This window comes from Sphaeramia orbicularis, chromosome 13, assembly GCF_902148855.1.
Source record: "Sphaeramia orbicularis chromosome 13, fSphaOr1.1, whole genome shotgun sequence".
Taxonomy (NCBI): Eukaryota; Metazoa; Chordata; class Actinopteri; order Kurtiformes; family Apogonidae; genus Sphaeramia; species Sphaeramia orbicularis.
In genome coordinates, this window is record NC_043969.1 from 48,098,390 (window position 1) to 48,110,560 (window position 12,171).

General features: G+C 42.1%; 2 protein-coding genes across 3 annotated transcripts; one reads left to right on the forward strand and one right to left on the reverse strand.

Moving 5' to 3' along the window:
* Positions 1-1,291: 1,291 nt before the first annotated feature.
* irf2bp1 (interferon regulatory factor 2 binding protein 1) lies at positions 1,292-5,060 on the reverse strand. Its single transcript, XM_030153044.1, has 3 exons — positions 3,756-5,060; positions 2,621-2,966; positions 1,292-1,888 (listed from the first exon to the last, which is right to left on the reverse strand). The coding sequence occupies exons 1-2, from the start codon at positions 4,781-4,783 to the stop codon at positions 2,654-2,656; spliced, it is 1,341 nt and encodes a 446-aa protein (XP_030008904.1). The 5' UTR covers positions 4,784-5,060; the 3' UTR covers positions 1,292-1,888; positions 2,621-2,653.
* Positions 4,663-11,427, forward strand: polr1g (RNA polymerase I subunit G). 2 transcript variants are annotated; one of them, XM_030153046.1, is made up of 3 exons: positions 4,663-4,731; positions 6,783-6,924; positions 10,448-11,427. In XM_030153046.1, the coding sequence occupies exons 2-3, from the start codon at positions 6,791-6,793 to the stop codon at positions 11,253-11,255; spliced, it is 942 nt and encodes a 313-aa protein (XP_030008906.1). In that variant the 5' UTR covers positions 4,663-4,731; positions 6,783-6,790; the 3' UTR covers positions 11,256-11,427. The 2 variants fall into 2 exon arrangements, with proteins under 2 accessions (XP_030008906.1, XP_030008905.1); XM_030153045.1 differs by lacking the exon at positions 4,663-4,731 and adding an exon at positions 5,122-5,379.
* The last annotated feature ends 744 nt before the right edge of the window (positions 11,428-12,171 follow it).

Sequence of the window (12,171 nt, forward strand, 5' to 3'; positions counted from 1 at the left end):
CTGTTTTAACCATCTTTTAGTTCAGTTTTACTGTTGTTTTTATTTTTTACCAACTTGTAGTTGTTTAAACCATCTCTGCATTTAATTTTATTACACTTAAATTTTAATTTAGTTTAGTTCAGATGCATCCAGTCACTCTACAAACTGATGGTTGTTGAAATGAGAAGCTCCTCTTGCATCTGTTAGAGTTAAAGGACTAATGAAACACACTAATCAAATCTGTGGAGTTAAATCCAGATGTTGTTTTTTTTTTGGCCAGACTGTGTGTTTAATACCGATTAAAACCTAATATTAATTCAAGGTTTCTCCGACTTTTGAAGTGAAACTGAAGCTTTAATTTGAATCTTTCTGGGTGTTGATTATTTGCCACTCACTTTTCCAGATTTTCGACATTACACAGTGACAAAAAGTCAAAAATGATGTGAAATTACATCCGTTATACGTTTTATATTTTACATAAATCTCAGAAAACATCATAATAATGCAGACAATCGGACCAGGTGGTGACGGCGCCATCAGCTGTAACATCTACGTTCAGCATCAGGAACTGGTCGAGGAACTGATGGATCTAGAACAGGGGTGTCAAATATACGGCCCACGGGCCAAAACCGGCCCGTTGTAGGGGCCTAAATTCAGTGCAAAAAATACACTGAAAATATCAAAGGTCAACGGTTTTAGTTCAGGTTCCACATACAGACCAATATGATCTAAAGTAAAATAATAACAGAAGAACCTATAAATAATGACAACTACTAATTCTCCTCTTGGTTTAATGTGAAAAAAAGTTAAATTACATGAAGAAAATATCTATATTTACAAACTATTCTTTCACAACAACGTGTGAATAACCTGGACAAATATGAACCTGAAATGTCTTAAATAAGTACAATTTTAATTTACTAAATGTTTTGTGCATTTGTAGATCCACTATGAGTAAGTTGTGGTCACAATAAACTGAGACGTAATAATGTTCCAAGATAATAATTGTACCAAGATAATTTTCACTTGTTCCAGTGGCAGACTTTTTTGTTTAATTCAAGAATTTTTTCCCCTTAATTCAAGCAAAAAAAAACAACAAAAAAACAAACAAAAAAAAACAATCTGTTAATGGAACAAGTGAAAATTATCTTGGTAAGATTTCTTGAAATCAGATTTTCCAGATCAGATAAGTTCTTATATCTCACTGAAAAGTTACTATTTAGGTGATTATGTCTGATTTTAAGTGTGATGAGATATTTGGACTAGAAATGAGAAAAATACACTTGGTAAGATTTTGATTTTTTTTCCAGTGTTGAAATTGCACTTATTTTTCTGAAGAACCTTCCGCTTGTACTTGGTTGTTCAGGTAATTCCCACCTTTATGACATAATTTTACTTTTATCACACTAAAACGTGGATTATTATTTCTAGGTTATTATATTATTATTTTACTGGTCCCATTGGGTTGTATGTGGCCCCTGAACTAAAATGACTTTGACAGCCCTAGTCTAGAAGTTCCTGGTGTTTCTGTTGGTGCTGGTCGTGTCCTGGTACATCTGTGTTATTATGGAACCTCTGAAGGTCTTTTAACGTCACCTGATGTGTTTAATTGTTGGACTGACTCTTATCTGAGCCCATGTGAACCCAGTACCCGGCCTCTTGTTGTGGGTTCGGGTACGTTTCACGTTCTCGTCACATCAGACAGAGAAGATCTGGGTTAAAACAACGGCCGAGCTTCATTCAGGTGGATGTGGGCGACGTCAGGGGTCCGGCGGTTCTGATAAAGTTGGTCCAGGTGGAGGGTGAACACCTGGGTTCTACAGGTTTTCTGAACGCTGGGGGGCTGTGCTGCTTCTCTTCCTGAAGGGAGGTGGTCCGCTGATCCGCCTCCATCTGGTGGAAGATGCAACTGTGAGGAGACGACAAACACACAAATGATGAATTGAATAGAATAGAATAGAATAGAATAGAATAGAATAGAATAGAATAGAATAGATGACGTATTAGTCTTGGTGTTCCTCGTAGTATTAGTCTTAGTATTAGTCTCAGTGAAACAGTTTTGTACGGTTGCAGGTTCCACCACATTTCACGAGCAAAACATTTCTGTGACTTTTCAATCTTTAAGTGCATGAACAGAAGTAACTTTAATTAACTACTGTGTGAAAATAAAAGACCTTTGTTACATGTTATTTTCATATTCACTTTATTAATGAATCAATGAGTTGTTTTGGTAAAGGTTTTATCATGAAATTAGGTAAAAGTGCATCATTTTCAGTTGGATCATAACAACAGTAAAACCCTGTTTGCACCTCAAACTACACAAATTCAGAAAAAAGCATGATGTCTGCACCGTTGAAGAAAATGATCTTCACTGTCACCATCTAAAACTTTCAGATTTACATCATGATAAAGGACGAAAAACTGCCCCAGAGTTAATGAAGTTTCCTGCTAAAAATGTAACACAATGTAAAAACCCTTTGACTTTAAACTCACCTGCATAAACATCATTTTGTCGGAGTTTGACAGTATTTTATTAGATGTTCTGTTTCCTAAAGCTGAGGACGGTTCATCTGTAAAAGCTGAGTTTCAGGACTTTTCCAGGTCCTTCATGGTTTTCTGGAACAGATGGACGTACATTTACCTGTTGCTGGGTTGCCGTCTGTGGAAATCACAATCACGTCTCTCTCTCCTTTTTGACAGCGACGTCTCCGCTTCCACTCCCACTTCCAGTGCCAGACCCCGTCCCGGTCCCGGTCCCAGCCCCGGAGGCGGACCCGGGTCCAGAGCCGGGACTGGGGCCAGGTGCGGCAGCCGACGCAGCTCCAGTTCCGGCTGTGCCCAGGATGGTCGTGACCTCCCCCTGCATGAAGGCCCAGGGGGGGCTGTTAGGAGAGTTATCCAGCGCACAACGCTCTCCGCTGGGGCAGTACACCTCCCCGTCCCCCCGTCGGCTCTGGATGTAGACTCTGGTGCAGGGGAAGCAAAACCTGAAGGGTGGACGAGTCAGAGGAGATGAGTTAGAACCAGACTCACAATGTCAGAAGAATGAAAACACAGAGGACGACTGAGGGTGGATGATTAAAGACTGAAAACACAAATGATACCAAGGTTTGTTTGTTTTTTTTTACTGAAACTCAGTTTGTAAAATGTCCTTTAAGCATCTCTTTCTGAAACAAAATGCTTCAAATAAAACATCCAAAGTCCAGTGATACTTTGGATTCAGTGATGTACTATGTTTTTACTAGTTTAAGTTTGTGTGTTTGAGGAGAAAACAGACAGATAACACGTTCCTCATTAGGACTGTTTCATCAAAACTGTACCTGTTTTACAGAACTTTATTTAATTCTAAATATAGATAATGTTTCAGATGGAAATAATGACATTGGGGTAAAGTTATACCTAAAAAAAAAGAAAAAGAATGAATCCATACAGATGTTTTGTTTAGACTGATGTTCAAAACCACATTCAGTGATTAACTATTTTCTGCAGTATAACTTTTTCAACAGATAGTTTCCAATAAATATCATTTATTTCAGAAATGCATCATGTGTTTTCATTTTGGTGGGAGCTACAGGGCTAACACAGGACAATCAGATGTTGGCTTTTTATTTTCTAAACTATGATTATTACACCAGTCTAAAAATGTCACCTGTTTAACCTCATTCAAAATAACAAACTGTTTCTTCATCTGTCAACAGACATTGAACTGATCAAACTGATGACGTGTCATGTCTGGTTCTTTCAGTCCCATCCCTCTGTCTACTGCAGACACCTACCTGTGTCCTGGGACTGATGGACACTGGACAAAGTGCGTGTCTTCCAGCCTCTCGTGACACAAGGTGCAGGACAGCGTGTTTCCAGCTGAGTGGCTGTTCCCGGCTGATGCTGAGCCCAGCTCCGAGGCCCCGCTGTGGGGTAACGCCGCGGCTGTGGTGGCCGCCTCTGCGGAGGCCCCGGAGCCCAGGGGCTCCCCCCCGGACCTGGAGGTCAGGGGCCGCGGCTGCCTGGCCGGAGAGGACGCGGGCTTGGGGCTGGTCTGGCTCACGGCTCCGGCCACGGAGGACGACGCGGAGGGGAGTCCGGTGCTTTTGGCGGCACTGCTGCCGGCCACGGCCGTGTGGGCCTGGGTCTGAGTCTTGGGCTGGTTCTGGGACGAGCTCAGTTCCCGCTCCAGCTCCGGGGTGATGAACGGCGCGATGCTCATCCCCATGCCCAGCTGCCGGCGGCTCATCTCGGCCAGCATCGGGGCGGGGAAGATCATGGGGCTGCTCATGGGGGCTGTCCGGGCGGTGAGACCCGCGGGCATCCCCGCCAGCAGCCCGTGAGGAATCCCCGCGATGCTCTGCGTTACCAGGCTGGGAGGGATGGCCGCCCCCAGCATGGGTCTCCGGCTGCCGCTGGGACTCTGCCGGTTCCCCTCCTGGGGCGGCTGGCCGTCCCGGTGCAGCCCGTTGGGCGGAACGCGGATGGTGGAGCTGGTGCTCTCCCCTCCGCCTCCTCTCCCTCCCCGTTCAAAGCGGTCGGAGTGCGGCCTGCCCCCGTCCGCCGCCGCCGCCTCTCCTCGCCCAGATGTGCCGTGCTTGTTGGGAGACGGACCCGGTGACCGGACGTTCCCGTCCTGCATCCCGTGGCTCCGCTTCAGCTGCCGCGCGCTGGCGATCAGGAACTCGATCTGGTTCGCCCCCTCGTAGTTGACGCAGCCGCGGCAGACCACCTCACTGAAGTCCCACACCACGGTCCACGGCATCTTGGGCAGGTCGCACAGGTAGCACCACTGGCGGCGGGAGGAGGACGGGGACGACATGACGGAGCTCACCGGACCGGGGCACGACCAGACAGCTAGCTAACGAGCTAACACACGTTAGCTCCGTTAACCTATTTAGCTCAAACAGGTGCACGCCCTCCGTTTACCACCGACTGTTCCCGTCAACGAGTCCCGGTCGATGCAGAACAATGTTACACATCCTACGGCAGAAAACTGGCTCGGGTTTGGGTCCGGTTTTGGACCGTTTTCTCATCTGTGTGTTTTGTTTACCTACTTCGGCCTACTGTCACTGCCTCCCCGACAGACACTGGGACGTTACGTAACCTTTACAGGGGCATTATGGGTCTTGTAGTCCACTAACTGTTTTTCTCTGTATACGTTCTACTGCCGCGTCTGCTGATAAAACTACAATGAAAAGTAGCACGGAAGTGAAGTCATTAAAGGTCAGAGTTCATTTTGGGTCAACACATGTGCGTCCTCGGTAGCCATGCGTCTAGAGCCGTAGAAACGAGTAAATCTAACACTTTGAGTCCTATTTTATTAAAGTTGAAAGATGCCCAAAGACGTTTCTTCGTCCAGTGAAGACGAAGCGGACAGTCCGGTCTCCGGGACTGAGACCCAGGCCAAACCTCCAGGTCAGGTCCGGGTGGGAACTGGTTCGGTTTGGATGTTGTGAAGCTAATTCAAAGTTTAGGAAGTTCTGCCTGTGTGATGAAATCCAGTAGAGTTTAACATTCAGTGTCTGTTCATGTCTTTACTGTGAAGCTGTAGACACGTTTACATCTGTTATAAGTGTGATCCTTCTAATGTCTGTTCACTGTTAGTTTGTACAAAGCTTTAGCTGTTTGTCTAATGTTTCATTTAAGTTTTAGCTGAGGACAAACACTGAAAACACCAACAGTTTATTAGTGGTCATTTAATTAAGAATAAAGCTGAAACCTGAACGAGAGAGAGACTATCTAAAATTTAGCACTTTTATCTCTTCCTTTTATTTATTGTACTTTCAAAATTACTTAACGGATTTGATGTAAATTCACAATTTTTGTTTTGCACCTTCACAGTATTAGGACTGATTTCCACTTAAATAGATATACTAACAAAAAGACAAACTGAGACAAAAAACAATGCAAAGATAAACTGAGAATAAACTAAGGCAAAATAAATAATAATGCAAGACATGTATAAAAGACTAAATAATTGAAAAGATATGAGACAAGAATTAAACCAGACACAACCAATGTGAAAGTCAAAATGATGCAAGATATGAAACTGTATATATATAAAAAAAAAAAGACCTGAAAAAAGCTACAATTTGCAACTGGATGAAAACACCCTCATATTTTTTATTTTACTCATTTTCTTTAATTTGACAGGAATAAATATAATTAGTGTAACCCATGTTCTTATTTCAAAGATTGAAAAATGACATTGAGGAAAAGTAAATATAATCTGTTTTCTTTCTGTTATTCACATTATTAGGACTCTAAACAGATGTAACTTTATCATTAAGGAAGTAAAAGTAATGTATTATGTTGTATAAATGAGAGATGGGAGTGGGATTGAATAAGTTTTCTTCTTCCCACTCCTTTTTGAGCAATACGTATTGAGTTTATTTTGTTTATTTTCTGCTATTAGTTCCTTGTACACATAAAAGTTTAGTTTTTTCTTCTGCTCGAAAAACAAATAAATGAATGAATAAATGAATGAAAATATAGACCAGATCGTAACTTTTTGTTATTGGCATAATTTACACATTAGACTGAAGTTAATGTTGTTTATTTTCAGTTTGTTGTTTCTGATTTGATTGATTAAAATGGTCTAATAGTCTGAATGTTTTATTAACATGATGTGAGGTTCAGTTCTGGAGATTTTTCAACTTCGTGGACATTTCAGAGTCTGGGCTTTGTCTCTTTTCCTGCAGTAAAGACTCAGTCCTTCTCCTTTTAATCCGTATCTGTGGGTTTTTCTTTATCTGTTAGCGTTTGTTCAGATGTTCATCCCGTTGTGTTCAGGTGATTAATGCATTTTCCGTCCACAGAGAAGACCATGAGGTACCAGTGTCCTGCTGACTTCGTATCATTCAGCCATAAAACCTGCAGCAGCACCTTGACGAACGCTTTGAAGAAGAACCACGCTGAGTTATGGCTCATTAAAGCTCCCTCCAGCTTCAACCCTGAAAGGTGGGTACAACCTCTGGTCCCTGTCCCTCATACTGTCCACCTCTGACCCTTCAATCTCCATCACGAGATCTGTCTTTATCTGTATAATGAAGCTGTGGGTTCAGGGATAGAGTGGAGATTCAGGTTTTAAACATCCCTCCTGTTTCTGTTTCACTTAAATGCATGTTTTATATTCTAACATGTCCACAAAGTTAAAAAATAAATAAATAAGTTTACATTTTTCTGATGGTGAATAATTGTTTAAATCTGGTCTTACATCTATGCAGCCTTTCTTATTCTTTCACTATCATATTTTTAATAATTAAAAGCTAAAATAAAATTGATATGTCCTTAATTTCCACAAAAAATAAATTTACCCTTTTAAGCGGCAAAGTTGCAATATTGTGACAAGCATCATAACAGACTGAAACAGACCATAACTCGTGGTCCTGAGCTGGTTTAGTCAGAAAGTAAAGTTTATTAGGGACCGAGCCGAAAGGTAAGGCCCTCTCACACAGTGAGAGGCAAGGCCCTATTGTTATTCGTTCGTTTTTATATTATTAATATTCACACACCACTTTGACCTGGATTTTGACCCCCTGAACATGCACGAAAACTCACCAAATTTGGCACACATGTCAGGCCTGGCGAAAAATTTGATAAAATGAAAAAATTAACACCATAGGTGCCAAAATGGCCTCTCTAGCGCCACCTATGTGAAAAAAATGGCAACTGCCCTAGTGGCCAGTAGGAATGTTGTACAGACATGAAACCAGTGCCAAAATTTTTGTTGGATAAAGCGCTACAAATCATGCACTGACACTTATGACCTAACTCCAACAGGAAGTTCGCAATATGCCTTTCAAAATAAAATTTCTAAAACTAACTCCGATGACACCATTTGTCGTATTGACTTCTAAATAGCCCCAAAAGATAGAGTGAACCCTCATCAAAAAACTTATCTCACACTTTTTCCAGACCTGTCTTAGTTTTTCTTTTACAGGGCCGCAAAGTTGCGATGTTTGAAACTCATTTTTCACTTTGGAGTTTTTCCCCACATGTGACATATCTACGCGTTCACGGTACTCACCACAATACTCACATGCAAAAATTTTTAAGATAGCATGTACGGTTATTGATTTATAACAATTTTTTTTCTTTTCATTCTTTTTCCACTTTAGACTGCCATTTGACCCCCTTAACATGCTCCAAAACTCACCAAATTTGCCAAGTATGTCATGGCTGCTGAACACTTTCATACCATATCAAAATTAACCCCTTGGGTGCCAAAATGGACTCTGTAGCGCCACCTATGTACTAAAAAACACACAAAATCTTCCCTAGCGGCCAGTAGGAATGTCACAGAAACATGAAACAAATGCCAAAATGTTGGTCTGATTGAGCCCGACAAATCATACACTGACACTTATGAGCTAACTCCAACAGGAAGTTGGCAATCTGCCTTTGAAAGTTACTCTACGTTTCTGCAATTACTGCTTATTCATTTTAGACTTTTGACACAAAAGTTTTATCTCATTAAATTCCCACAAGTCTGCAGAATCCAAAAGTGAAAGAATTTTTCTGATACGACCTCCGGTTATGGAATAATGGCGATTTTTGGAAGAGTATGTGTAGTTTCACTTTTCACAATGACAATATCCCCATATAAAGGACACTGCTGCCATCTGGTGGGTGTCTGATAATAGATCAGTGGTTAGAGCAGTGTTCTGTTATGCAGGAGTCCTGGGTTCAAACCCCAAGAAGGGAAATAGCTTTTTTTTTTTTTTTTTTTGTTCCCTCCATCACATTTTAAAACATGTTTTGCTGTATTTTGTTGTGGATATTGGACATTTTGCACACATTACAAAGTAAACACAGTACATTTTTTTCAAAATAAAACCCTTATTAAAAATAATACATACTGTCTTACATAACTTCTTTTCATTTTTATGACCAAACGCTCAACTGTTTGTACAATGTTTCTTCATTCAAAAGTACTCTTTCTCACAGACACACATGCTCACACAATAGGGTTTTTCCAAAATAAAAGCCTTAACTGTGAGAAATCATCACTTTTATACTCACTTATTCATACAACTTCAATTCATTTTTCTAACTGATTCTTTCCCTCACATACTAAACAAATGCACATACACACAGTAGGGTTTCCAAAATAAAAGTCTCATTTAAAGGTAATGGTGGTTTCAGCAGAGGGTCACTGGTGTTCTGTACAGATGTAAGGAGGACAGACACTAAAGGGTGGGAACTGGTATGGGGACGGAGAGGTGTGAGTGGAGCTGAGGTGTCGACGGTCACGGGAGGCGGAACGCCCGGTGCGAGGTCCCGCCCAATGCTGCTTGCAGCTTTAATTTAATTTTAGTTTGGATAGATAAGGACAGATTTGTCTACTCTGCTGCTTGGATAAAATGATACTAAAATTTACTGCATTTTACTTTGTATTAATGTTTAGGTTCATTTATTACCTCCGCCAAGGAGGTTAGGTTTTTGCCAGGGTTTGTTTGTTTGTTTGTTTGTTTGTCTGTTTGTTTGTTTGTCTGTCCGTTAGTGTGCAACATAACTCAAAAAGTTATGGACAGATTTGGATGAAATTTTCAGGGTTTGTTGGAAATGGGATAAGGAAGAAATGATTAAATTTTGGTGGTGATCGGGGGGGGGGGCCCACGGGGGGGGGCACTGATCAGCCTTGGCGGAGGTCTGCGCTCTCCGAGTGCTTCTAGTTTTTAGGATAAGATTAAAAAAAACACAAAGAAAACTTCCATGTAAATATGTTCAAAGTTCAATTTTACTAAAAGTTACGCAATCCAATATGGCTGCCACCATGTGACATCACAATATGCAAATTAGATGAGTAAATTTACTCCCATCATAAACTTTGGGTCATGCCTGATATTTTTCTCATTTACAGTATGACTTTATCTCTAAACTTTTGCATCATACAGCTTTTTGAAATCTAGATATCAAAATTGAATATTTAATAATAATAATAATAATAATAATGATAATAATGGATTAGATTTATATAGCGGTTTTCTATGAACGCATACTCAAAGTGTGTACAGTGGATCCACTATTCATTCACTCTCACATTCTCCCTCTGGTGGTGGTAAACTACATTTGTATCCACAGCTGCCCTGCGGCAGACTGACAGAAGCGTAGCCAATTCGTGCCTACAGCCCCTCTGACCACCACCAAACATTCACACACATTTATACACCAGTGTGAGTAGCAGCGCTGGAAGCAGGGAGGGTGAAATGTCTTGCCCAAGGACACAACAGCACATGGACAGAGCGGGATTCGAACCACCAACCCTTCGGTTATTGGACGACCCGCTCTACCATCTGAGCCAAAACAAAAAACCCCCCTCCAGCACCTAAAGGGTTAAAATCTAATTCTTCTAATTGTCTGATGACTCCAGTTATTGGAGTTTATGGTCATGTGATTTTATGCTCATAGATGTGATTGGCTGGTCCTCATCCTGATCCCAGATGTAGCGTCACTAACCCGGTCTCTGTCCTCGGTCCAGGTTCCGTGGCCTTCAGGTTCCCCTCTCAGGTCTGCAGACCCTGAAGGTTCCTGCTGCTGAGGGCGGGGCCAGCACCGGGGCCGACCATCAGATCTACAGTGTCCTGGCGTCCACGCACGGCACCTCTGACCTCCACCTGCTCACCAAGGCCCACCCCTCCTCAGATGCTGCAGTGTTTGGGCCCGCCTTCTCCGGCCAGTTGAACATATGTGAGACCTACGGCGACGCCAACGCCAACCAGAACCCCCAGGTGGTCCCCGCTACCCCCGCCCCCACCATCCCACCGGGCCTTAAACAGAGGTTCCACCCCTTCGGCAGCAAGACCCCCAGGCTGACCTGCGTGGCGGAGAGCGAGGTGGACGGCGCCGCCTATGGGCCGTCGTCTGCAACGCTGCGGCCCCTGGTCATGAAGAGGTTCATAGAAGAAACCAGAGCAGAAGAAGAGGATGAGGAGGGCAGGAGGAGGAAGAAGAAGAAGAAGGAAAAGCGAATAAAGACGGAGCTTCCAGACGATGTGGATGCGCTGGTCAGGGTCAAAACAGAGCCAGCGATGGCACTCAGGGATGAAATGATGGCGGAACGGTTTCCTTTCGAGGAGGACACTGCCTTAGATGAAAGGAGGAAGAAGAAGAAGAAGAAGAAAGATCGGGAACGGGAGGAGGTGGAGGAGGGGCTGGAGCCCAGCGTCCGAGTCAAACAGGAGGAGGTGACGGTGAAATGTGAACCTGTAGACACTTCGTACGGCGACGGGATGGATGGCAAGAAGAAGAAGAAGAAGAAAAAGAAAAACAAAACCGATGACGATTAACGGTGTTGACGTAACATAGAACAGACTTTGGGTTGACGTGTGGACGGTTGAACTCCTCTGTCAGGTTTGTTTTAGTTCAGTATGTGTTCAAAGTCCAGTCCATCCTGTTTCTGCAGGTGAATCAGAACCACTGGTGGAGACGGTCAATAAACAGTTTGATATTTCCTGTGTCCTCGTTGATTTTTGTCATTTATAACCTGGTTTTAACATCCATCCAGCAGGGTTGGACAAAAGTCAGAGTTCATTCATTCATTCATTTTCTGAACCCACTTTATCCTCAGAAGGGTCATGGGAGCCTATCCCAGCTACTTATGGGGGAAGGTGGGGTGCACCCTGGACATGTCAGCAGTTCATTGCAATTCACAAAATTCAGAATTGAAGTGAGAATGACCCCTAAATTCCAATTCAATTCTTGAATTAGAATTGAGGTTACAAACAGGACACAGAATTTCAATTCAAACTGCAGGAAGTAGAATTGAAATTCCATGAAATTCAAAGAAATTCATAATGCATAAAAAGTGTATAAAGTATATAAAACAGTTTCAGGACAGATATTCAGACCAGAACGATGTCGCCTCAATGACAAAACATCTGACGAACTGCTGATCATTAGAAGCAACTACGTTACCCTGTAAAGTACTTTAATAAATAACTGCATTTACCAAAACATTGTTTTCTTTGATGACTTTGAAAAGAAAATATTGCGAATTATTCAACATTAAAGGAATGTATGTTTAATTTTAGCGTCTCTGTGGTGTCCAATCTTTTTTTTTTCCTCATGACCCCATTTTAACATCACACATTTGTGGTGATCCCAGACATTCAAAACAGCCTTTTTTTTTGCTAAAACTAAAATAGTTTGCTATACTATGTTGCAAATAAAGGTTAATTTTAGAAGACATTTAGTCTTTAAAAT

Bases quoted from the DNA above. Each gene is read 5' to 3' on its own strand.
- polr1g (XM_030153045.1), top strand. From the start codon at position 5,298: ATGCCCAAAGACGTTTCTTCGTCCAGTGAAGACGAAGCGGACAGTCCG. The intron at 5,380-6,782 runs GTCAGGTCCGGG...TTCCGTCCACAG, and splicing joins GACCCAGGCCAAACCTCCAG to AGAAGACCATGAGGTACCAG. The intron at 6,925-10,447 runs GTGGGTACAACC...TCCTCGGTCCAG, and splicing joins TCCAGCTTCAACCCTGAAAG to GTTCCGTGGCCTTCAGGTTC.
- irf2bp1 (XM_030153044.1), bottom strand. From the start codon at position 4,783: ATGTCGTCCCCGTCCTCCTCCCGCCGCCAGTGGTGCTACCTGTGCGAC. The intron at 2,967-3,755 runs GTAGGTGTCTGC...TCCACCCTTCAG, and splicing joins CCATCAGTCCCAGGACACAG to GTTTTGCTTCCCCTGCACCA.